At 41.3% G+C, this 26,332-nt stretch overlaps 1 protein-coding gene and 1 pseudogene across 11 annotated transcripts in view; one reads left to right on the forward strand and one right to left on the reverse strand.

Moving 5' to 3' along the window:
• LOC119621274 (WW domain-binding protein 2 pseudogene) overlaps positions 1 to 2,430 on the reverse strand; it is a 62,104-nt pseudogene extending 59,674 nt beyond the window's left edge.
• BICD1 (BICD cargo adaptor 1) overlaps positions 1 to 26,332 on the forward strand; it is a 276,025-nt gene that overhangs the window by 176,820 nt on the left and 72,873 nt on the right. For all 11 annotated transcript variants that reach the window (XR_005237827.2, XR_005237828.2, XM_073020612.1 and 8 more), the window contains exons 3-4: positions 4,162 to 4,314; positions 21,785 to 22,210. Coding sequence is in view for 9 of the 11 variants with exons in the window: in XM_073020612.1 (XP_072876713.1) it covers positions 4,162 to 4,314; positions 21,785 to 22,210 (579 nt within the window). In the remaining 2 variants the exon portion in view is untranslated. The remainder of the gene's footprint in view (positions 1 to 4,161; positions 4,315 to 21,784; positions 22,211 to 26,332) is intronic.

Raw genomic sequence — 26,332 nt, forward strand, 5'->3', positions numbered from 1 at the left:
CATATAAGCCATTGGTAAGCTTCTTTTAAGTTGGGAAACTCTATTTTCAGAAGACTTCTATGTTGACACTTGTGACCTATAGTAGAACAGAATTGCTTTAAGAGACCAGCATTGATAAAAACAGAGGGAAGCTGAAAAGGGAGGATTAGGCTAAAGTCAATTGGTGGAGTAGGCATATGTGAATTACTCAAGTGTTGAAGAAATGACTCTGTTGGAGTTACCAGTTTATTATAACGAGAGCTAAAGTGAGAAACGCCAGACAGTCTAGAAGCATTCTGACTAACAAGGAGCTCCAACCCCTTATATATAAATGAGGTTACATATAGCAGGTTGAAAGCAGGTTTCCAAAACAACCAGTTAGTTTGTATAGCTTCAGGATTGATGATTACATTCCATAGGATGTTACATTAAATTGATGAAATCTGCACATCTCCAGGGAAGTCCTTACTAGATAGCCAGTGAGCTTTTATGATGATAAGATACATAATGGATAAAAATTTTCTGATGCCAGAAATGCTTTGGCCCTGCTCTAATTAGGATCTATATTCATATTATCACCAGGTCAAGTGTCTTGCAAACTTTCTTAGCTTTCGTTCTTATCAGACTGCAGTTCATGATGTGAGGTACCAAAGACTCTCTCCTTAACCAAGCTTCAGTCATGCTCTGCTAATGTCTCTTTTGGACCAGGCTTGAACCTTGCTCCACCCCCAGCTTTGGCCTGCCCAGCCCAGCCTTAGCAAGGAATTCTGCTAAGTCATCTCCAAACCCTAGCTATCTAATTACCCTTGATATCTGATCAAGTTCTTCATCCTCCACCTTTTTGATGTCTAAGTCCTTGGACTGCCTTTAGCAAGAGTCCTGTTAGGCCAGCTTAGCAAGAATTCCCCTGCCCTTGATGTGTCCTTTCAGCAATTTCCCATCCTTTGACCTCTTCACGCTATTCTTGGCTGTAAATCTTCACTTGCTCTTGCTGTTTCAGAGTTGAACCCCTTCTTTTTCCCCTCCAATTGCAATGGTCTTGAATGAAGTCTTCCTTACCATTTTAACAAGTGTCAGAATAACTTTTTTAACATCTGTCTTCATACCACAGTCAACAACCGCTTATCCTCCCCAAAACTCTGAGCTAACATCACTACTTAGAGATTACAGTGTCTGCCTATTTTATTAGCTGGAACTGCATCAGTGATTTTGGAGCTGAAGTTTTCATTTTTTACATGTAAGATTATGTGTTTATAATTTATTATTTTCACATTAGCATAAACAGAACTAGGAAGAGCTGTACTCAGGAGTCAAGTCAGAAGAAAAAACATCACCATGTTCAAATAGGCAACTGAACATGCCTCTGAAAACCAGAGGCAAAGGCAGTTATTTATAGTTAACATCTGTAGAATATAGACCGGGTATGGTGGCTCACGCTTATAATCCCAGCACTTTGGGAGGCCAAAGCAGGAGGATTGCTTGAACCCAGACATTCGAGACCAGCTTAGGCAACATGGCGAGACCCCACCTCTACAGAAAATTTAAAAATTAGCTGGGCGTGGTGATGTGCACCTGTAGGCCCAGCTACTCAGGAGGCTGAGGTGGGAGGATCACTTAAGCCTGGGAGGTCAAGGCTACATCGAGCTGTGATCGAGGCACCTGGGCAACAGAGCAAGACCTTGCCTCTACCCAAAAAAAAAAAAAAAAATTAAATTTGTAGAAGGCTGGGCACAGTGGCTCACACCTGTAATCCCAGCACTTTGGGGGCTGAGGCAGAAGGATTGCTCTCAGGAGTTTAAGACCAGCCTGGGCAACATGGTGAAATACCATCCCTACAAAAAAATACAAAAATTAGCCAGTCGTGGTGGTGTACACCTGTAGTCCCAGCTACTTAGGAGGCTGAGGTAGGAGAATCGCTTGAGCCTGGGAGGTCAAGGCTGCAGTGAGCCGTGATCATGCCACTGCACTGTAGCGTGGGTGACAGAGTGAGACCATGTCTTAAAAAAAAAAAAAAAAAAAAAAAAAAAAAATCTGTAGAATATGAAGCAAGATGAGACATTTGAAAGCATATGTAGGAAAATCAGGTGTTCTCCTAGAGCTGGCTCTCTATTACAATAGAGACCTTTAAAATGTTTCTGGTGCTTGCAGATGTCACCCTACCCTCCCAAAAAGATAACAGTGCATTTACTTCTGTCACTAGAGATTAGTTTTGCGCATGTATTCTTTCCTTAGGGCTGCCGTAACAAAGTCTGGGTGGCTTTAAAACAACAGAAATTTATCGTCTCACAGTTCTGGAGGCCAGAAGTCAGAAATCATGGTGTCAGCAGGGCCATACTCCCGCTGGCAGCTGTAGGGAAGGACCTTTCCTTGCCCTTCCTGGCTTCTGGTGTTTGCTGGCAATCCTTGGTGTTCCTTGGCGTGTAGATGGGTCACTTCAGTCTTTGCCTCCATGGTCACGTGGCCGTCTTTTCCCTGTGTTTCTTCACATGGTCTTCCCACCCCACACGCAGAGGTATGTGTCAGTTTCTGTGTGGCTGAATTTCCCCTTTTTATAAAGACAGCAGCCCTATCAGATTGGGCCTATTCTAATGATCTCATTTTAATTTTTACCTTTCTAAAGACCCTGGGAGTTAGGACTTCAACATGTCTTTTTTGGGAGACAATTGAACCTACATAGCATGTTTTTGAACTTTACATGCAGAATCATTTTGTATGTAGTCATTTGCATCTGACTTATTTCAGTCAATATATTAGTGAGATTCATCCGTGTTGCCGTAGCAGTTTCTATTCATTGTCAGTCCTGCCCACCACTATATCAAGGCTCCGCAAATTATGGTGTGAAGGCCAAATGCATCATGACTCATTTTTTTCCCATATGGAGATCTAGGAATTACATAAGAAAATGTGGTTTTTGGTTTCTATGGTACTTTTTTGCATATTTCTCTTTGTTTGAATTGGAAACAAATCTAATTAATCCTTAATTAAAAGAAAACTTTTATATCCCATCTTTCCATGACTATGAATATGTTACATGTATAAATGTTTATATCTACTATGTGGTCATTATACAGTTTGAACTAAAACATAGCTTATACTTGCCACATAAGTTTATGGAAAAAGTTAAATTTTTTTTTAATTGATTGATTTCTATCCTGTAACTTTACACATAAGACCTGGTAATACAAGCTTGTTGTTAAAAATAATAATAATAATTGAAATTATCCAGAAGGACATAAAATCAAACTAACAGGCTCCTCTCCTTATCCCTGTGGCTTTCCCAGTCTAATCCTTTGTAAATCACCACTATTGACAGTTTTCTGGATATTCTTACAAATATTTTTTCTGACATGGAAGTGTGCATGTATCTGTGTATGTGTATGTTCCCTGTATTTCTAACATACCTGGGATCCTAATATGCATACTAATCTATAACTTGCTTTTTACGTTTAATAATATATTGTGACTACATTTCCATTTTAGTACAATAAAGTTTCTCTTCATTCTTTTTTTCTATTTTTGAGATGGAGTCTTGCTCTGTTGCCCAGGCTGGAGTGAAGTGGCCTGATCTCGGCTCACTGCAACCTCTGCATCCTGGGTTCAAGCAGTTCTCCTGTCTCAGCCTCTTGAGTAGCTAGGATTATAGGTGCCCACCACCACACCTAGCTAATTTTTTTTTTTTTTTTTTTTTTTTGTATTTTCAGTAGAGACAGGGTTTCACCATGTTGGCCAGGTTGGTCTCGAACTCCTGACCTCAGGTGATCCACCTGCCTCTGCCTCCCAAAGTGCTGGGATTACAGGTGTGAGCCACTGCACTCAGACTTTCTCATTTCTTAAAAATAATGTTATAATGTTCCATTCAACGGATGCATGATAATGTGTTCCCCAAATAGCAAACATTTATACTGTTTCCAATTTTTTGTGTAAGTATACATGGATTTATTTATCTTTTTATTTACTTCTATGAAAACATTTAAGAATGATTTTTAGATGTTGAATTGCTGGGTAATATATATGTGCTTTTAAGTTTTTGGCAGATATCACTAAATTGCCATTCAAAAAAAAGGCAGTAATAATTTACACCCCATGAGGTGTTTTTATTATTATTTTTAACGACCAGGACTTTACACCTTGTAAATCTGCAATAAGAGAGTTATGTATTGACTGTTTACTCTGTTGTTTCAGAACAATGAGATGGTGGAGCTACAGAGAATACGGATGAAGGATGAAATCCGAGAATATAAGTTCCGAGAGGCACGGCTCCTTCAGGACTATACTGAATTGGAAGAAGAAAATATCACGTTGCAGAAACTAGTGTCCACATTGAAGCAGAACCAGGTAAGGTTTAAGAAATTTTTTGAGTTATACTGAAGATGAATCTATATCTTCTGACCACTAGGGTTAAATCTCCTCTTCATTTCTCAGGAAGGAACTTGTCAAAATTTATTGTTTACTCTTTAATCTTCTCTCTATAACATTTATGTACTGAAATGTCCCAACTCTCCTATTTCAGCTAAAATATAGAAGGAAAAAATACACCTGTAAGTAGTATAGCGTACACTAAAGTTTTATTGAATAAGAAAAAGAATTTTAGTTTTTATTTTAGTTCTGCATTCATTTATTTCATAAGCCAAATGTATTGTAACAAATTTAACCTAACAACTTCTCATTAAAAGCCTGAGTCTTAGCCGGGCGTGGTGGTATATGCCTGTAATCCCAGCTACTTGGGAGGCTGAGGCAGGAGAATCGCTTGAACCCGAGAGGTGGAGGTAGCAGTGAGCCCAGATTGTGCCACTGCCCTCCAGCCTTAGTGACAGAGTGAGACTCTGTCTTAAAAAAAAAAAAAATAAGCCCAGGTCTGTACGCTTGTCTACGAGCTTAAGGTCTTTCTACGATCACTGGTCTCTCACGCCCTAAAAATTTTTTCTGTAAATTGCTTTCAAATAATAGAGGGAAATGGATTATGAAGTATAAATCAAGAAGAGCAAAATGATAAGAAAAAGAGGCCGGGTGTGGTGGTTCACACCAGTAATCCCAGCACTTTGGGAGGCCGAGGTGGGTGGATCACCTGAGGTCAGGAGTTTGAGACCAGTCTGGCCAATATGATGAAACCCTGTCTCTACTAAAAATACAAAAATTTGCCAGGCATGTTGGTGGGCACCTGTAATCTCAGCTACTCAGGAGACTAAGGCAGGAGAATTGCTTGAACCCGGGAGGCAGAGGTTGCAGTGAACCGAGATTACACCACTGCACTCCAGCCTGGATGACAGAGTGAGACTCCATCTCAAAAAAAAAAGAAAAAGAAAAAGAAAATGCCTGTAGCTGTAACCTGACTACAAAGTTACATTCGTACATTTAAATAATTTTTTTGCTGTAATGGGGCTTTGATAGCTTAATTTTCCTAATTGGTTTGCATTGTGGATTTTCAGAGCTATTAATAATGATTGAATCTGTAATTTTAGAATAATTTATTTATGAATACAGTTGAATCAAGTAGTTAAGCAAAGGTGAATTGGATGTTCGAGTTCTTTTCAAGGTGCTTCCTCAGCGACACCTCTATTCTGGTCTAAACGCTGTTGCCACCTCTCAGTTCAGATCAACAGCCTATGTGCCAGGTGCTGTGCTAGGCTGGACAGACACAATCTGTAGGGCATGATTCTTGTCTTGTGTAAACTTAGAAGCCAGCCCAGATGTATGCTTTTACCTCACTCCCTTCCTGAGTTGGTATCTACATGATACATAGATTGATTGATCAATTGATAGATAGATATAATGTTTTGATAGACATAAGCATTAAAAGGGAAAAGAAAAAAAAATCTAGAAGAGAAAAATCCATGTAGTGGCACAATTAAAATTTGATTTCCTTTTTTTTTTTTTTTTTTTTTTTTTGCGACAGAGTCTTGCTCTGTTGCCCAGGCTGGAATGCAGTGGCGCGATCTCAGCTCGCTGCAACCTCCACCTCCTGGTTCAAGCAATTCTCCTGCCTCAGCCTCCCGAGTAGCTGGGATTACTGGCATGAGCCACCACACCCAGCTAATTTTTGTAGTTTCAGTAAAGACAGGGTTGTACCATGTTGGCCAAGCTGGTCTGAACTCCTGAGCTTAAGCAGTCCGCCCACCTCAGCCTCCCGAAGTGCTGGGATTACAAGCACGAGCCACAGCGCTTGGCCAAAATTTGATTTCTGATCATTGCCACTTCCCCCAGATTTGGAGTGCTGGGAGGAAGGCATGTAGGGGGACAGTTTCAGTCCATCAAAAAAGGGCTACTGGAGTATCCCCATGTGTTTCTGCCTCATTCCTTCCGTAAGCTCTGAATCCTCATATGTGTGCGGACGGGGGCCATTCCAGAGGCTCCCCAGGTCTTGATTTGGCTGGGAAAAGTGAGCGCACAGTGGAGAAATGTAGACTTAGAAAAATACATTTGTAAAGATGCTTCTCGAATACTTTTTAAAATAAGAAGGGTTTTGTTTGTTTGTTTGTTTTTGAGACGGAGTCTTGCTCTTTCACCAGGCGGGAGTGCAGTGGCGTTATCTTGGCTCACTGCAACCTCTGCCTCCCGGGATCAACCGATTCTCCTGCCTCAGCCTCCTGAGTAGCTGGGACTACATGCATGTGCCACCACACCTGGCTGATTTTTGTATTTTCAGTAGAGACGGGGTTTCACCGTGTTAGCAAGGGTGGTCTCGATCTCCTGACCTCGTGATCGGCCCACCTCAGCCTCCCAGAGTGCTGAGATTACAGGTGTGAGCCACCATGCCTGGCCTAAGAAGGGTATTTTTTGTGGTCCTTTTTTTGGTTATTGATGAAGCACATAGAGGATTTGAAACAAATTTACTTGAAGTGCAACTATTTGAAGTGGCCCTTCCTTCCCGATTCCTACACTCCTCCCTGCTCTCTAGAGCATGGTGAGAGCACCACCAGCAGCCTCCTTGGAGAGCCTTCCATGACCGCATCTGTAGACTGATGGACTCAGGAGGTTAATGAAGGCCAGTATTAGATATTCTTGAAAGACTGCCAAGGTATCCCTTGACTATTCATTAACCCAGATGCCATTTCTGGGAGAATTTGTACTGTCATTCCTGTTGTGAGTTTCCCCATGCCCTCCTTCCAGTAATTGAAACATGGGATCCAATGGTTAACTCAGAAGTTTTTTAAAAAGGAGGGGGAACTTACAGATTTTTTATTTCCAACATGCCATATGCTAATTTTCCCAATTAAGTGTCTAATTAATTCATTCAAAATCATTTTCTACACAGAGCGCCATTCTGGTTTATTCCCTGAAATTGGAGGAACTGAAATACCACAAGTCTCTCCCAGCTAAGAAAATGCTGTGTTTGTTTCCCGTAGTAATTGATCTTTATTTATAGATGCTAGCATCTATCATAAACTCTTTCTAATCAATAAAGGTTTTTGGTTTTATGGGTTTTTTTGAGACAGGGTCTTGCTCTGTCACCCAGGCTGGAGTGCAGTGGCTTCATCTCGGCTCACTGCAACCTCCGCCTCCTGGTCTTGTGACTCGGCCTCCTGAGTAGCTGGGATTACAGGCGTGTGCCACCAGGCCCAGTTAATTTTTGTATTTTTAGTTGAGACAGGGTTTTGCCATGTTGGCCAGGCTGGTCTCAAGTGATCCGTCCACCTCGGCCTCCCAAAGTGCTGGGATTACAGGCATGAGCCACCATGCCTGGCCCTAATTAATGAAGTATTAAGTACAATGTTTTATGTACAAATGCCACAGAGTTTTTTAAAGAGGTGATAATGAGTAGCATTCAGTCACAAAATTGGGTTGTGTTACTTTGTACTGAGGTTCCCCATGCGTTGTATAGTCCTTCAGTCTGGTTTGATGTTTCTCTAAACAGCAAAGTTATTACCATTTTAAAATGCTTAGTTCAAAGAATTTTCCCTTCTGAAGTATTATTTTTCTTTTAGCTATTTATTGATTATTTTCTAAGTACAGTGTAATTATTGTTTAAGTAACACCTCTTTCTATAGTCTATTTATTCATTTGTTTACATTCCATTTCCTTCCATTAACATACAGCACCTACGATAGAGCCTGATCCATAGTAGATATTAAATAAATACTTGTTGAAAGAATAAAAAAACTGGCCAGGCACTGTGGCTCAAGCCTGTAATCCCAGCACTTTGGGAGGCTGAGGAGGATCACTTGAGTCCAAAAGTTCGCAACCAGCCTGGGCAACATAGGGAGACCTCATCTCTACCAAAAAAAAAAAAAAAAATTAACCAAGTGTGATGATGCACACCTGTGGTCCCAGCTACTTGGGAGTCTGAGATGGAAGGATTGCCTGAGCCTGGGAGGTTGAGGCTGCAGTGAGCTGTGATCACACCTCTGTACTCCAGCCTGAGCAATAGAGTGAGTCCCTGTCTCAAAAAAAAAAAAAAAAAAAGAAAAAGAAAGAAAAAGAAAAGCAACAATTCATTCACACTTCTATTATGAAACATTTCCTCCAATGTCAGGTAATAATATAGAAGAATATCGCCCTGGGCGCAATGGCTCATGTCTATAATCCCAGCACTTTGGGAGGCCGAGGTGGGCGGATCATGAGGTCAGGAGTTCGAGATCAGTCTGGCCAACATAGTGAAACCTCGTTTCTACTAAAAATACCCAAAAAAAGTAGCCGGGCATAGGGGCGGGTGCCTGTAGTCCCAGCTACTCAGGAGACTGAGGCAGGAGAACCACTTGAACCTGGGAGGCAGAGGTTGCAGTGAGCTGAGATCACGCCACTGTACTCCAGCCTGGGTGACAGAGTGAGACGCCGATCCATCGCCAAAAAAAAAGGCCGAGTGCAGTGGCTCATGCCTGTAATCCCAGCACTTTGGGAGGCCGAGGCGCATGGATCACCTGAGGTCGGGAGTTCAAGACCAGCCTGACCAACATGGAGAAACCCCGTTTCTACTAAAAATACAAAATTAGCCAGGCGTAGTGGCGCATGCCTGTAATCCCAGCTCCCAGGGAGGCTGAGGCAGGAGAATCGCTTGAACTTGGGAGGTGGAGGTTGTGGTGAGCCAAGATCATGCCATTGCACTCCAGCCTGGCCAACAAGAGTGAAACTCCGTGTCAAAAAAAAAAAAAAAAAAAAAAAGAATATCATAAGGTAATATCATAAAAAACCTAGGAAATGTATTCAATTCAGTTTTATTTCATTTAACCAGTGTTTCAGGGATATCTCTCTATGAGATCATTTACTTTTTAGAGATAAAAGATATAGTCACTGGCTCAAAGAGCTTGTAGTCCCAATAGGGACTTCTAGCAATTTGTGTAAATGAATATTAAAGCCATATGTTAGGTTTCGCGATATAGGGATAGATTAAGATCTTTAGAGTTCCTAAGCTCTGAAAGGATTGTGATATCTAACCTTGACCCTCATGTAGTTAAAAATAAAGTTATTAAACTATGAAGTTGCTATAAAGAATGCTAATAAAGCACTTATTTTTTCTATGATGACTGCTTTGATGTAGTCTTTAAAATATCAAACACCAGTTTTAAGTCCCTTCTTGTTCTGTTTCTTGCTTCCTCTGGGGCTCTAATCATATGGTGCAGCCTTGCAACAATGGCACAGAAAGGAGTGATGAGTTTGCCTCAGTGGGCACCAAAGACTTCACAGTTAGGATGAGATTCTTAACTTAGGTCTTAAAAGAGAAGTAAGAGTTTTCCAGGTGACAGCCTTTTCCCAGGCGGAGAAACATGAAACAGCTGGGTGAATAGTAGGAGCTTGTACCACATTTGAGTGAGTGGTGTGAGTGAAGCTGCCCAGACAGAAAGAGATCAGGGCCGGGCGCAGTGGCTCACACTTGTAATCCCAACACTTTAGGAGGCCAAGTCACGAGGATCACTTGAGGAGTTTGAGACCAGCCGGGGCAACATAGTGAGACCTTGTGTCCACAAAAAAATTTTAAAAATGAGGCAAGAGGATGACTTGATTGCAGGAGGTTGAGGCTGCAACGAGCCATGATTATGCCACTGGACTCCTGCCTGGGTGACATAGCAAGAGATCAGGTTTTACGGGAAATCTAGGCCATCAGTTGAATAAATACTACTGAATTTTAAACTCTGCCATGCAAACGAAATTAATGTCTTCAAGTCAAGCCCGGAGTTAGCTAACTTTTTCTGTAAAGGGCCAGATAGTAAGTATGGTTTTGCTGGCCATATGATCTCTCTTGCAACTACCCGGCTCTGCTCTGGTAAAAGCAGCCGTAGACAATATGTAAACAAATAAATGGGAGTGTGTCCCAATAGAACTTTCTACACAAAAATAGGTGGTGGGCTGGATTTGCTCCAGAGTACATACTATTGTTGGACAACCTCTGGTCTAGGCCATCAGTTTAACAAAGACTGCAGCATAACAGGTCTACAGTGCAAACTAATGTCTGCAAATATAAGCTTATCACATAATCTGGGGCAGTCCGAGGGTTGGTTGAAATACTAGGAAAGGTTGGAAAGAGGTGTCCTATGTTGTCCAGGGAAAAAAAAGGAAAGGTTGGGAGGAGGATGACTTTACATGTATATGTGTGTGTATATATATATGTGTGTGTGTGTGTGTGTGTGTGTGTATATATATATATATATTTTTTTTTTAGACAGAGTCTAGCTCTGTTGCCCAGGCTGGAGTGCAGTGGCACAATCCTGGCTCACTGCAAGCTCCGCCTTCCGGGTTCACGCCATTCTCCTGCCTCAGCCTCCCAAGTAGCTGGGACTACAGGCGCCTGCCACCACGCCCAGCTAATTTTTTTGTTTTGTTTCGTTTGTATTTTTAGTAGAGACGGGGTTTCACCGTGTTAGCCAGGGTAGTCTCTAACTCCTGACCTTATGATCCACCCGCCCCAGCCTCCCAAAGTGCTGGGATTACAGCCGCGAACCACTGCACCCGGCCCGACTTTACAGTATTTAAGCAGGCCTGGAAGAAACCATGACACAAGAAAACACATTTGTCCGAAGAATTTCCAAGTTGCCTTTCTTATAACCACACTGAGGGCAATCCTTGCTTCTCCTTTCATAAGGGGATAAAGGCCCTTCTGATTTCCATACTCCTTAATCCCAAGTCACCTGCAAAACGGTTAATCATATTGAGCGTGCTTTTATGGATGCCTCTCTTCCTCTACACTTCATCCTCAGTTTCCCCCTGCTTCCTTGCTAACAATTAAGATTCCTATAATCAGAGAATGAACCGTTCATTTCACTGCCAGAGAGAAAGTGAACAATGCACGTTTTTGCTTGAGGTAACAACCTAGTTGAAACGCAGTCAGTCAGCAAGTGTAAAGGAAAGGTGGCTGGATCCTGTAGTGTGGGAAAGGTTGTTTGCTAGGTGGAAAAGGTTGAAGAGAGCCAGTCACAGGGCAGGAGCAGCAAACTCAAATGATCACAAGCAGCTCATAAATACCATTAAGTATAAGATGTAAAGAAAAAGTAGAGGCCAAATGCAGTGGTTCACGCCTATAATCCCAGCACTTTGGGAGGCTGAGGTGGAAGGATTGCTTCAGTCCAGGAGTTTGAGACCAGCCTGGGCAACATGGTAAAACTTTGTCTCTACAGAAAAAAAAAAAAGAAAAAGAAAAGAAAAGAAAGGAAAAAAGCCAAGCATGGAGGTATGCACCTGTAATCCCAGCTACCCAAGAGGCTGAGGTGGGAGGATTGATTGAGCCTGGGAGATCAAGGCTGTAGTGAGTTGTGATCAAGCTACTATACTCTAGCCTGGGCAACAGTGCAAGACCATGTCACAAACAAACAAACAAAAGAAAAAGTGGATGCAAAAGGAACAGCCAGTGCTCACTTACAGGTGATTTTTGTCTTCTGTGAAGGTAGGCCCGGTGTTGCCTGAATTTTTTATTTTTTTATTTTTATTTATTTATTTTTTTTGAGACAGAGTCTCGCTCAGTCGCCCAGGTTGGAGTGCAGTGGCGTAGTCTCGGCTCACTGCAAGCTCCGCCTCCTGGGTTCACGCCATTCTCCTGCCTCAGCCTCCCGAGTAGCTGGGACTACAGGTGCCCGCCACTATGCCCCACTAATTTTTTTGTATTTTTAGTAGAGACAGGGTTTCATCATGTTAGCCAGGATGGTCTCGATCTCCTGACCTCGTGATCCGCCGGCCTCGCCTCCCAAAGTGCTGGGATTACAGGCGTGAGCCACCACGCCCAGCCCAAACTTTTGAATTTTTTTAAAAAGACGTTAGAAGTTTTCAAATGTTTGTGAAATCATCAGTTTTCTAAATATTGGCAATCAATTCCAAAAGTTTTATAACGTGTTACAAGCCAAATAAAGCACATCCATAGGCTCGATGGTCTATGGGCACCACCTGTGATCTCTCTCTAAAGCATCTGATATCTGAATTGGTGGAAGCGACACGGGAGCACACACCTGCCCGGGGAGCCCACTAGAGTACAGAATGCAAACACAGGGACACATGCCTTAGAGCAGGTCGCTGATAGCCAGGGGCTGTCAAGTTATTATGTGTCTCAGGCCAAGTAATAAGTTCTTGGACTTTTGAAAAGTTATTTCATTTCCCTGCCATCATGTTTGTAACATGCGTTTATAGTGCCCAGTTATCATTTTTTCCAAAGTGCGATTTTTCTTTTTTTTTTTTTTTAATTTATTTATTATTATTATACTTTAAGTTGTAGGGTACATGTGCACAACGTGCAGGTTTGTTACATATGTATACTTGTGCCATGTTGGTGTGCTGCACCCATCAACTTGTCATTTACATCAGGTATAACTCCCAATGCAATCCCTCCCCCCTCCCCCCTCCCCATGATAGGCCCCGGTGTGTGATGTTCCCCTTCCCGAGTCCAATTGATCTCATTGTTCAGTTCCCACCTATGAGTGAGAACATGCGGTGTTTGGTTTTCTGTTCTTGTGATAGTTTGCTAAGAATGATGGTTTCCAGCTGCATCCATGTCCCTACAAAGGACACAAACTCATCCTTTTTTATGGCTGCCTAGTATTCCATGGTGTATATGTGCCACATTTTCTTAATCCAATCTGTCACTGATGGACATTTGGGTTGATTCCAAGTCTTTGCTATTGTGAATAGTGCTGCAATAAACATACGTGTGCATGTGTCTTTATAGCAGCATAATTTATAATCCTTTGGGTATATACCCAGTAATGGGATGGCTGGGTCATATGGTACATCTAGTTCTAGATCCTTGAGGAATCGCCATACTGTTTTCCATAATGGTTGAACTAGTTTACAATCCCACCAACAGTGTAAAAGTGTTCCTATTTCTCCACATCCTCTCCAGCACCTGTTGTTTCCTGACTTTTGAATGATCGCCATTCTAACTGGTGTGAGATGGTATCTCATTGTGGTTTTGATTTGCATTTCTCTGATGGCCAGTGATGGTGAGCATTTTTTCATGTATCTGTTGGCTGTATGAATGTCTTCTTTTGAGAAATGTCTGTTCATATCCTTTGCCCACTTTTTGATGGGGTTGTTTGTTTTTTTCTTGTAAATTTGTTGGAGTTCTTTGTAGGTTCTGGATATTAGCCCTTTGTCAGATGAGTAGATTGCAAAAATTTTCTCCCATTCTGTAGGTTGCCTGTTCACTCTGATGGTAGTTTCTTTTGCTGTGCAGAAGCTCTTTAGTTTAATGAGATCCCATTTGTCAATTTTGGCTTTTGCTGCCATTGCTTTTGGTGTTTTAGACATGAAGTCTTTGCCCATGCCTATGTCCTGAATGGTACTACCTAGGTTTTCCTCTAGGATTTTTATGGTATTAGGTCTAACATTTAAGTCTCTAATCCATCTTGAATTAATTTTCGTATAAGGAGTAAGGAAAGGATCCAGTTTCAGCTTTCTACTTATGGCTAGCCAATTTTCCCAGCACCATTTATTAAATAGGGAATCCTTTCCCCATTTCTTGTTTCTCTCAGGTTTGTCAAAGATCAGATGGCTGTAGATGTGTGGTATTATTTCTGAGGACTCTGTTCTGTTCCATTGGTCTATATCTCTGTTTTGGTACCAGTACCATGCTGTTTTGGTTACTGTAGCCTTGTAGTATAGTTTGAAGTCAGGTAGCGTGATGTCTCCAGCTTTGTTCTTTTGACTTAGGATTGTCTTGGAGATGCAGGCTCTTTTTTGGTTCCATATGAACTTTAAAGCAGTTTTTTCCAATTCTGTGAAGAAGCTCATTGGTAGCTTGATGGGGATGGCATTGAATCTATAAATTACCTTGGGCAGTATGGCCATTTTCACGATATTGATTCTTCCTATCCATGAGCATGGTATGTTCTTCCATTTGTTTGTGTCCTCTTTTATTTCACTGAGCAGTGGTTTGTAGTTCTCCTTGAAGAGGTCCTTTACATCCCTTGTAAGTTGGATTCCTAGGTATTTTATTCTCTTTGAAGCAATTGTGAATGGAAGTTCATTCCTGATTTGGCTCTCTGTTTGTCTGTTACTGGTGTATAAGAATGCTTGTGATTTTTGCACATTAATTTTGTATCCTGAGACTTTGCTGAAGTTGCTTATCAGCTTAAGGAGATTTTGGGCTGAGACAATGGGGTTTTCTAAATATACAATCATGTCATCTGCAAAGAGGGACAATTTGACTTCTTCTTTTCCTAACTGAATCCCCTTGATTTCTTTCTCTTGCCTGATTGCCCTAGCCAGAACTTCCAACACTATGTTGAATAGGAGTGGTGAGAGAGGGCATCCCTGTCTTGTGCCAGTTTTCAAAGGGAATTTTTCCAGTTTTTGCCCATTCAGTATGATATTGGCTGTGGGTTTGTCATAAATAGCTCTTATTATTTTGAGGTACGTTCCATCAATACCGAATTTATTGAGTGTTTTTAGCATGAAGGGCTGTTGAATTTTGTCAAAAGCCTTTTCTGCATCTATTGAGATAATGATGTGGTTCTTGTCTTTGGTTCTGTTTATATGCTGGATTATGTTTATTGATTTGCGAATGTTGAACCAGCCTTGCATCCCAGGGATGAAGCCCACTTGATCATGGTGGATAAGCTTTTTGATGTGTTGCTGAATCCGGTTTGCCAGTATTTTATTGAGGATTTTTGCATCGATGTTCATCAGGGATATTGGTCTAAAATTCTCTTTTTTTGTTGTGTCTCTGCCAGGCTTTGGTATCAGGATGATGTTGGCCTCATAAAATGAGTTAGGGAGGATTCCCTCTTTTTCTATTGATTGGAATAGTTTCAGAAGGAATGGTACCAACTCCTCCTTGTACCTCTGGTAGAATTCAGCTGTGAATCCATCTGGTCCTGGACTTTTTTTGGTTGGTAGGCTATTAATTATTGCCTCAATTTCAGAGCCTGCTATTGGTCTATTCAGGGATTCAACTTCTTCCTGGCTTAGTCTTGGAAGAGTGTAAGTGTCCAGGAAATTATCCATTTCTTCTAGATTTTCCAGTTTATTTGCGTAGAGGTGTTTATAGTATTCTCTGATGGTAGTTTGTATTTCTGTGGGGTCGGTGGTGATATCCCCTTTATCATTTTTAATTGCGTCGATTTGATTCTTCTCTCTTTTCTTCTTTATTAGTCTTGCTAGTGGTCTGTCAATTTTGTTGATCCTTTCAAAAAACCAACTCCTGGATTCATTGATTTTTTGGAGGGTTTTTTGTGTCTCTATCTCCTTCAGTTCTGCTCTGATCTTAGTTATTTCTTGCCTTCTGCTAGCTTTCGAATGTGTTTGCTCTTGCTTCTCTAGTTCTTTTAATTGCGATGTTAGAGTGTCAATTTTAGATCTTTCCTGCTTTCTCTTGTGGGCATTTAGTGCTATAAATTTCCCTCTACACACTGCTTTAAATGTGTCCCAGAGATTCTGGTATGTTGTATCTTTGTTCTCATTGGTTTCAAAGAACATCTTTATTTCTGCCTTCATTTCGTTATGTACCCAGTAGTCATTCAGGAGCAGGTTGTTCAGTTTCCATGTAGTTGAGCGGTTTTGATTGAGTTTCTTAGTCCTGAGTTCTAATTCGATTGCACTGTGGTCTGAGAGACAGTTTGTTATAATTTCTGTTCTTGTACTTTTGCTGAGGAGTGCTTTACTTCCAATTACGTGGTCAATTTTGGAGTAAGTACGATGTGGTGCTGAGAAGAATGTATATTCTGTTGATTTGGGGTGGAGAGTTCTATAGATGTGTATTAGGTCTGCTTGCTGCAGAGATGAGTTCAATTCCTGGATATCCTTGTTAACTTTCTGTCTCGTTGATCTGTCTAATGTTGACAGTGGAGTGTTGAAGTCTCCCATTATTATTGTATGAGAGTCTAAGTCTCTTTGTAAGTCTCTAAGGACTTGCTTTATGAATCTAGGTGCTCCTGTATTGGGTGCATATATATTTAGGATAGTTAGCTCTTCCTGTTGAATTGATCCCTTTACCATTATGTAATGGCCTTCTTTGTCTCTTTTGATCTTTGATGGTTTAAAGTCTGTTTTACCAGAGACTAGTATTGCAACCCCCGCTTTTTTTTGTTCTCCATTTGCTTGGTAAATCTTCCTCCATCCCTTTATTTTGAGCCTATGTATGTCTCTGCGTGTGAGATGGGTCTCCTGAATACAGCAGACTGATGGGTCTTGACTCTTTATCCAGTTTGCCAGTCTGTGTCTTTTAATTGGAGCATTTAGTCCATTTACATTTAAGGTTAAGATTGTTATGTGTGAACTTGATCCTGCCATTATGATATTAACTGGTTATTTTGCTCGTTAGTTGATGCAGTTTCTTCCTAGCCTTGATGGTCTTTACATTTTGGCATGTTTTTGCAATGGCTGGTACCAGTTGTTCCTTTCCATGTTTAGTGCTTCCTTCAGGGTCTCTTGTAAGGCAGGCCTAGTGGTGACAAAATCTCTAAGCATTTGCTTATCTGTAAAGGATTTTATTTCTCCTTCACTTATGAAACTTAGTTTGGCTGGATATAAAATTCTGGGTTTAAAATTCTTTTCTTTAAGAATGTTGAATATTGGCCCCCACTCTCTTCTGGCTTGAAGAGTTTCTGCCGAGAGATCTGCTGTTAGTCTGATGGGCTTCCCTTTGTGGGTAACCCGACCTTTCTCTCTGGCTGCCCTTAAGATTTTTTCCTTCATTTCAACTTTGGTGAATCTGGCAATTATGTGTCTTGGAGTTGCTCTTCTCGAGGAGTATCTTTGTGGCGTTCTCTGTATTTCCTGGATCTGAATGTTGGCCTGCCCTACTAGGTTGGGGAAGTTCTCCTGGATGATATCCTGAAGAGTGTTTTCCAACTTGGTTCCATTTTCCCCCTCACTTTCAGGCATCCCAATCAGACGTAGATTTGGTCTTTTTACATAATCCCATACTTCTTGCAGGCTTTGTTCATTTCTTTTTCTTCTTTTTTCTTTTGGTTTCTCTTCTCGCTTCATTTCATTCATTTGATCCTCAATCGCTGACATTCTTTCTTCCAGTTGATCGAGTCGGTTACTGAAGCTTGTGCATTTGTCACGTATTTCTCGTGTCATGGTTTTCATCTCTTTCATTTCGTTTATGAGCTTCTCTGCATTAATTACTCTAGCCATCAATTCTTCCACTTTTTTTTCAAGATTTTTAGTTTCTTTGCGCTGGGTACGTAATTCCTCCTTTAGCTCTGAGAAATTTGATGGACTGAAGCCTTCTTCTCTCATCTCGTCGAAGTCATTCTCCGTCCAGCTTTGATCCGTTGCTGGCGATGAGCTGCGCTCCTTTGCCAGGGGAGATGCGCTCTTATTTTTTGAATTTCCAGCTTTTCTGCCCTGCTTTTTCCCCATCTTTGTGGTTTTATCTGCCTCTGGTCTTTGATGATGGTGATGTACTGATGGGGTTTTGGTGTAGGTGTCCTTCCTGTTTGATAGTTTTCCTTCTAACAGTCAGGACCCTCAGCTGTAGGTCTGTTGGAGATTGCTTGAGGTCCACTCCAGGCCCTGTTTGCCTGGGTATCAGCAGCAGAGGCTGCAGAAGATAGAATATTTCTGAACAGCGAGTGTACCTATCTGATTCTTGCTTTGGAAGCTTCCTCTCAGGGGTGTACTCCACCCTGTGAGGTGTGGGGTATCAGACTGCCCCTAGTGGGGGATGTCTCCCAGTTAGGCTACTCAGGGGTCAGGGACCCACTTGAGCAGGGAGTCTGTCCCTTCTCAGATCTCAACCTCCGTGTTGGGAGATCCACTGCTCTCTTCAAAGCTGTCAGACAGAGTCGTTTGCGTCTGCAGAGCTTTCTGTTGTTATTGTTTACTGTGCCCTGTCCCCAGAGGTGGAGTCTACAGAGACAGGCAGGTTTCCTTGAGCTGCTGTGAGCTCCACCCAGTTCAAGCTTCCCAGCAGCTTTGTTTACCTACTTAAGCCTCAGCAATGGCGGGCGCCCCTCCCCCAGCCTCGCTGCTGCCTTGCCGGTAGATCACAGACTGCTGTGCTAGCAATGAGGGAGGCTCCGTGGGTGTGGGACCCTCCCGGCCAGGTGTGGGATATGATCTCCTGGTGTGCCTGTTTGCTTAAAGCACAGTATTGGGGTGGGAGTTACCCGATTTTCCAGGTGTTGTGTGTCTCAGTTCCCCTGGCTAGGAAAAGGGATTCCCTTCCCCCTTGCGCGTTCCAGGTGAGGCAATGCCTCGCCCTGCTTCAGCTCTCGCTGGTCGGGCTGCAGCAGCTGACCAGCACCGATCGTCTGGCACTCCCCAGTGAGATGAACCCAGTACCTCAGTTGAAAATGCAGAAATCACCGGTCTTCTGTGTCGCTCGCGCTGGGAGTTGGAGACTGGAGCTGTTCCTATTCGGCCATCTTGCTCCGCCCCCCACAAAGTGCGATTTTTCTCCCATGAAGTACTCATCATCTTAAGTAATGTAGTTGATATGAACCCAGAAATTCCTACTTGATTAGGAGGCAGTTATTGGTAATATGCCATTGATAGATTTGTTAATTTTTTGTTATATTTATTCAAATGTATATTCATGGTAGAACAATTAGCACTTCCTAGTTTTCATTCTAAATAATGGACATTATAAATAATGGTCTCCAATATTGTCTCTTTTGAGTAATTCTATCAGGGACATGTTGAAATTCCAATGACTTTTTTTTTTTTTTTTTTTTTTTGCCTTAGAGGCATGTTTTGTACATAATGTATTTTTTTTTTCTTTTTTTCTCAAGACAGGGCCTCACTCTGCCACCCAGATTGGAGTGCAGTGACACCATCAGGTCTCACTGCAGCCTTGACCTCCCTGGGCTCAAGTGATCCTCCCACCTCATCCTCCCGAATAGCTGGGACTTTAGGTGCACACCACCACACCTGGCTAATTTTCTTATTTTTTGTAGAGATGGGGTTTCATTATGTGGCCCAGGTTGGTCTCAAACTCCTGTGCTCAAGCAGTTCACCTGCCTTGGCCTCCCAAAGTGCTGAGATTACAGGCCTGAGCCACTGTGCCCAGCCCTCATAATTCATTTCACACACCATAGTGTGGTGAGCACATTCTTTCACTGAAATAACAGTATCCATATTCACATACACAACTAGCATTGTTAGAAACATCTGCTATACGTATGTCTTTATGAGTTGCATTCTATTAGAGCACCACAGTGTTCCAGTGACCAGTGAGTGCTGGTTTACCATCAGATTTCATTGTTCCCTTCTAACAGTGTATTTCTCAATTTTTACCTGGGCCCAGTGCTGCCCAGAGTAAAGGCTACATTCTTTACTCCTCCTGGCAACCAAATTGCATAAGACTAGTACCAGCCAATGGTATATAACAAGTGATGTGGGTAACTTTTAATGTCCTTAAAGGAAGAGAGTGTGCCCCTTATTTCGTCCCACCACTTAGAACATTATCAAATGGCAAGCCACCTTAGATAATATGGTCTAGACTGGAAGCCCATACAACAACAGAGAAAGAGCCTGGCTCCTGGATGACCTTATGGAGCAGAGATTCCCTACTAGTCCTTGACTGTCTACCTCCATACTGTTACATAAGGGAAATACTTCTGGCCAGGCATGGTGGTTCTCGTCTGTAATCCCAGCACTTTGGGAGGCTGAGGTGGGTGGATCACAAGGCCAGGAGATCAAAACCATCCTGGCTAACACAGTGAAACCCTGTCTCTACTAAAAATACAAAAAATTAGCTGGGAGTGGTGGCGGGCGCCTGTAGTCCCAGCTACTCGGGAGACTGGGGCAGGAGAATGGCGTCAACCCAGAGGCACAGCTTGCAGTGAGCCGAGATTGCGCCACTGCACTCCAGCCTGGGCAATAGAGCGAGACTCCATCCCCCCCAACAAAAAGAAAAACTTCCATCTTGACTAAGTCACTCTTGTTTAGGTGTCTGTTACATCAGCAAGCTTACATCCCAGCTAAATCTCTACCCTAATCTTTGCAAGACAAACCATTGCATTGAGATTATGTAAAGGGACGTGGGGGGAGAAAGAGAAATATATGATGATGATACTGGTCAATGTTCCCTATTCTTCAGTTTTTAAAATATTTTTTAAAATTCAAGTTCACACTAATATATATGCTAAAATAAATATGAAACTAAGCACGTAGTTTCTATTAGCATCTAATATCATGATTACTTTATTGTACATTTTCTAGTTTATTTTTTCATTCCTCATTGTTCTTTATTCAGCAAATACACACTGAACAGCAGACTTCTGTTTTAAACACCATGAGGGAACACTGAAGCACTATGAGGAGCAATGAGGTAGACAAAAAAATACTTCCTTTCTCTAAGAAGATTACAGTGTACTTGTGGAGATAAAATGTTTCTTAAAAGGTGGCATGTGATAAGTGCCATGGAAAAGATCCCAAGGAGGCATGTTGGCTGAGAGAAGTCATCCCTGTCACCCGCGGGCCTTCATGAGGAAGGGGTTGTTTGAGCAGGTTTATTTTGATTGCAATTCAAAAGAATATTACCTCACTAACAATACACGGCCAGGTGCAGTGGCTCACACATATAATCCTAGCACTTTGGGAGGCCAAGGCCGGAGGATTGCTTGAGCTCAGGAGTTCAAGAGCAGCCTGGGCAATACAGTGAGACCCATCTCTGCAAAAAAATAAAAATAAAAAACAGTAAAATAGCCAGGCGTGGTGGCACATGCCTGTGATCCTAGCTACTTGAGGGGCTGAAATGCGAAGATCACTTGAGCCCGGGAGGTTGAGGCTGCAGTGAGCCATGATCATATCATTGCACCCCAGTCTAGGCAATAGAGCAAAACCCTGTCTCAAAACAAACAAACAAACAAAAACAACACTGGTATTTTTTGTTACTGGATAGTTTATGTAACTGTTCTTTGAGATTCTGTCTATCCTTTTAGCACATAACAATGATCTTTACATTTTCATCTTACTCTCAAACATTTTACTGAGATTATGTTGTTATGATCGTTCAACAAATTTATCTCTGGATATAAAAATTTCTTCATTATTAATAAGGAACTAAAACAAAGTAATGGTGATGATACAATCTTTTCTTAGATTGCGAATATTCTCATAAATTGTTACAAAAAATATTCCCTATTTATTAGGCAAACAGTGCCCCCTTTTGACCACTGGATCCTATAAAAGAAATCCTAAGACAATAACTTTTCATCTCTGCTAAAAATTGAATTATATAGTTATATAGATTTATATTATATCTAATTATATATAGCATATTTATGTTATGTCACTGTAATACATAATTATGTATTTTATATATAGTATATAATTTCTAAAGAAACTATCCTATATAACTTTAAGGATATACTGTGTGCTTTTTATTGTTTATTTTTTAGACTCATGTTAAACGATTAGGTCCACTAGAGTGTTTAATGGCAGTTTTGTAAGATCCACATTTTAGTTTTATGAATCTTCTTTATCCTGTCTGATTCAGGTTGAATACGAAGGCTTAAAGCATGAGATTAAGCGATTTGAGGAGGAGACGGTACTGCTGAACAGCCAGCTGGAAGATGCCATCCGATTGAAAGAGATTGCTGAGCACCAACTAGAAGAAGCCCTTGAGACTTTAAAAAATGAAAGAGAGCAAAAGAACAACCTGCGGAAGGAGCTCTCGCAGTATATCAGCCTCAATGATAACCATATCAGCATCTCAGTAGATGGACTCAAATTTGCCGAGGATGGGAGTGAACCAAACAATGATGACAAAATGAACGGTCATATCCATGGGCCTCTTGTGAAACTGAATGGAGACTATCGGACTCCCACCTTAAGGAAAGGAGAGTCTCTGAACCCTGTCTCTGACTTATTCAGTGAGCTGAACATTTCAGAAATACAGAAATTGAAGCAGCAGCTTATGCAGGTAAGAACTTTGTTTGGGGCCAGAAGAGTGAATTTCTTGTAGATTGCATGTAGCATGTTGTGGGACTCCTGATTCTCGCATTTCACTTCCAGATTTCTTTTCTTTTCTTTTCACTTTTCTTTTCTTTTTTTATTTTATTTTCTGTTCTGTTCTTTTCAAGACAGAGTCTTGCTCTGTTGCCCAGGCTGGAGTACAGTGGTGCAATTTCAGCTCACTGCAACCTCCACCTCCTGGGTTCAAGCGATTCTCCTGCCTCAGCCTCCTGAGTAGCTGGGACTGCAGGTGCCTGTCACCATGCCCGGCTAATTTTTTGTATTTTTAGTAGAGACAGGGTTTCACCATATTAGCCAGGATGGTCTTGATCTCCTGACCTCGTGATCCGCCCGCCTCAGCCTCCCAAAGTGCTGGGATTACAGGCGTGAGCCACCATGCCCAGCCCCAGATTTCTTTTCTAATATTGCTTCTTCAATTAGAAACTTTGAAAGTGCAATATTTTAAAAAGACATGACAGAAGGGGTGTTAAAGAGAGATGCAATCTCTCATTTGCGTCACTTCAAGAAATGAACTTCTGAGAGCCACAAATTGAGTCCCAGTGAAGTCTGAGAAAAGATAGAAAAAAAAGGTTCCTTGGGCCAGGCGCAGTGGCTCACACCTGTAATCCCAGCACTTTGGGAGGCTGAGGCTGGCAGATCACCTGAAGTCAGGAGTTCAAGACCAGCCTGGCCAACATGGTGAAGCCCAACTCTACTAAAAATACAAAAAATTAGCTGGACATGGTGGCGGGTGCCTATAATCCCAGCTACTCAGGAGGCTGAGGCAGGAGAATCACTTGAACCCAGGAGGCAGAGGTTGCAGTGAGCCGAGATCGCCATTGCACTCCAGCCTGGGCAACAAGAGTGAAACTTCATCTTAAAAAAAAAAAAAGAAAAGAAAAAGAAAAAAGAAAAGACAGAGCCTTAATGCATTTCTGATTAACAAAAGAATTCAAAAACTTTATATACAAGTAAAATGATGGAAACCGTGCAGTTTTTCATCACAAGCAACTGTGTATATAGCTTCCAGATTTATGGTTACATTTCACAGGAATACTTGAAGCCTTAAAAGACATAAAGGACTTCCTATGTACAAATTATCCAGGATACCATATGATTAAAAATACAGAACAGGTATAATCTAAGACCAAAGGATTCTTATTGCAACATGAGTTAAACCTTAAATTTTTAGCATCTTCAAATCAAATGTCTTGTGAAGAATCCCAGCCTTTAACCTTATTTCCTTGTGAAATCGCTTTCTAGTTTCAAGTCTTGCCTTCCTGACACATGTAATGGAAATGTTGTTTAAGGAACAGCAGCATGACCATCACCTGGGGGCTTATTTATACAAATTGTTGAGCTCCATGTAGATCTACTGAACTAGAAATCTGGTCTAACAAGCTTGTTAAGTGATTAAATTTGAGACTTAATCTTCAATCTCAATCTTATCCCTCCAAGGTTCTTCATGTATGGCTGATAATTAGAGGCTGTTAAGTAAGCCTTTGGCAGTCATCTGCCTCCACAGAAATAACTGGAAAAAAGTGAAATTAACAGAACAAAGTAAGAGAATAGAGAGCCAATGATGTTGATTTGTTTTAACCCGTTTATTTTCTATGTCTTTTTGCTCAGTTTACATTAATACAACTAGATTGAAACAGAAAACATACTTCCTTGTGAAAAAGTTTTACATGACAGATATATTCATAAGAATTTGTGCCCCCCAGATTGAATAGCATTAAATAGAAGTTATAGGAGTTTTTTTTAACTCTTACGTTGGTGGCTTTGAGATAAAAAGTTAGTGGGTTCAGATTTTTTGTTTCTTCTTTTTATTTTGGTGGCAGTGCAGAAGATATTAGGAAAAGAGACTTCTATGCATAAAACAGCACAACAATTTTCAACCAGGTCTTCTGTTGGCTGAAAGCTCAGAGCTGTGCTCAGATTTAATTCTAAATGTGATCTGAATTGGGTAATACAAAAGTCTAAAAAGAGGAGAAGTTCAATAAAAAGAGTGGTGGAAAACAAGTAAGTTCTCAGCAGGAGAGTGGCTCTCCTGAGTTCTCAATAGACTGTCGTTTTCGTTTGGGTTGGGACAGTTCCTCACTGCCAGAGAATGTTTTCTTCCTTGAGAAGGTTTAGCGTCTCTGATCCCAACTCGTGAGATGCTGGTTACATTTCCTCAGTTGAAGTGATGACCAGAAACTCCCCATGTATTTCAAATGCTCTGAGAGTCAGTCACTAGTTGACAGTCATTCTTAAAGGACAGCACTTTCCTTTCCCATGGAATGGGATACATAATACCTTCCTCATTAGAGTGGCGTGAGGGTTTATGAGTTATATGCAGAGTGCTGAGAACAGGGACTAGCGCACAGTAAATGCTCAGTAATTAGGAACTGTTATCATTATTTCAACTCCCTCGGTCCTTATTTATTGGGCACTCACTTTATAATAATTTAGATAATTATTATTAACTATTATTTTTGGGCTATTAGCTCAAGGATAATCATCCCAAAAGGGACTGATGTGGATACTGGCAGGAATATAGAAAAATAACAGTTAAGTCTCATGGTGCAAGAAGGTCTGAAAAAGGATATTCATTTAGCAAAATGTTAGGGTGAGAAAAACTTTGCTGGATAAACCCTTCCTCAGTCTACCAGAAAGCTGTGTCCCTTCAAATGTTTCATCAACCCTTAACTGATGTTGACAGTTTGCAAAGATGTAGAGGGGCGCAGGTAGGTCCTTATATCCCCAAGTTTGCTCCAGATTTAGTTGTGAAAATCAGGTTCAACACAGGAAGGGCTTTGCAGCTTCCAATCTCATACTAACACCACTAACTGTAATTTTTTTTTAGGTGGAATATCCATTTATCTTCTTGTAATCAGCATTTTTAAAAAGCATATCAGCTTTTCCTAAGAATATATTTCATTCAAATGAGTAAATTCATGAGAAGTATACCTTCTCATGAATTATTTCTTTGTAATACAATTTTTTCCTTAGCCACACATCTTTTTGGGTTGAATTTATGTAAATAAACACATTTAAATAAACACATTACAAAAACATTACTGGATACATTGCCTAGAATTCATTGTAATTGGCTTTGATGTTAATGAGGATTAAGAATAATATGGCAGTTCTGATCAATGAGAGTACTCTACACCTGAACTATGTATGTGTCAGTACCATTGTTCTGGAAATTCTGAAGAGGAACCAGTCAAATGTACTTTAAGTATAGCTATCTGGAATGCTTGGGCCAGGTGTGTTTTAAATTTAAGTTTCAGATTATAGAAAGGCACTATGCAGTATACACCATATAGATTGTGATATCTCCACTGGGATCAGATGCAGCATCCGATGACCAAGTAATATTAACATGTCTGCAGTGAAACATGAGTATTCACACTAAGAATAAGATGAGAACCATTAAAGGCCTCACACCAGTCAGGTGCAGCTTGGCTGCCCTGGGAGTTTAGGACTGTCTGAATATTGCCAAGTGAGTTTTATCATAACCAAGTGAGTTTGATCAAACTTGATTTTGAGCTTTTTGGATTTTGGAGTTGCGGGTGTTGTAGGAATAGCACTGTCCTGTTGGGCAGCTGTCAGTTTTGCACACCTCAGCTTACAGTGTTGACATACTTGGGACGTGACAGTTTGTATTTTCTCTTTTTTTATTATACTTTAAGTTGTAGGGTACATGTGCACAACGTGCAGGTTTGTTACGTATGTATACATGCGCCATGTTGGTGTGCTGCACCCATTAGCTTGTGATTTACGTTAGGTGTATCTCCTAATGCTATCCCTGAGCAGTTTGTATGTTCATAGTTCCCTTATCTCTTAGGATTTCTCCTGGCCTGGATCCAAAACACTGCACGGGAGAGAAGGCCTTTGCACGGGAGAGAAGGCCTTGTGCCTCTAAATCCAATAACTGCGCTTAGCTAACAGCTCGTGACAGTGTAGAGGGGCACAGGCAAGGCTATAACACTGATCCCGGTGATATGCAGCATTTCAGGTCTTCTTCCTTTTGATCAAGTCCCCTTTTGATGGAGTAAGTTGAAGAGATCTATAGTACAACATGGTGACTCTACTTAATAAT

The sequence above is a fragment of the Chlorocebus sabaeus genome, chromosome 11, assembly GCF_047675955.1.
Source record: "Chlorocebus sabaeus isolate Y175 chromosome 11, mChlSab1.0.hap1, whole genome shotgun sequence".
NCBI lineage: Eukaryota > Metazoa > Chordata > Mammalia > Primates > Cercopithecidae > Chlorocebus > Chlorocebus sabaeus.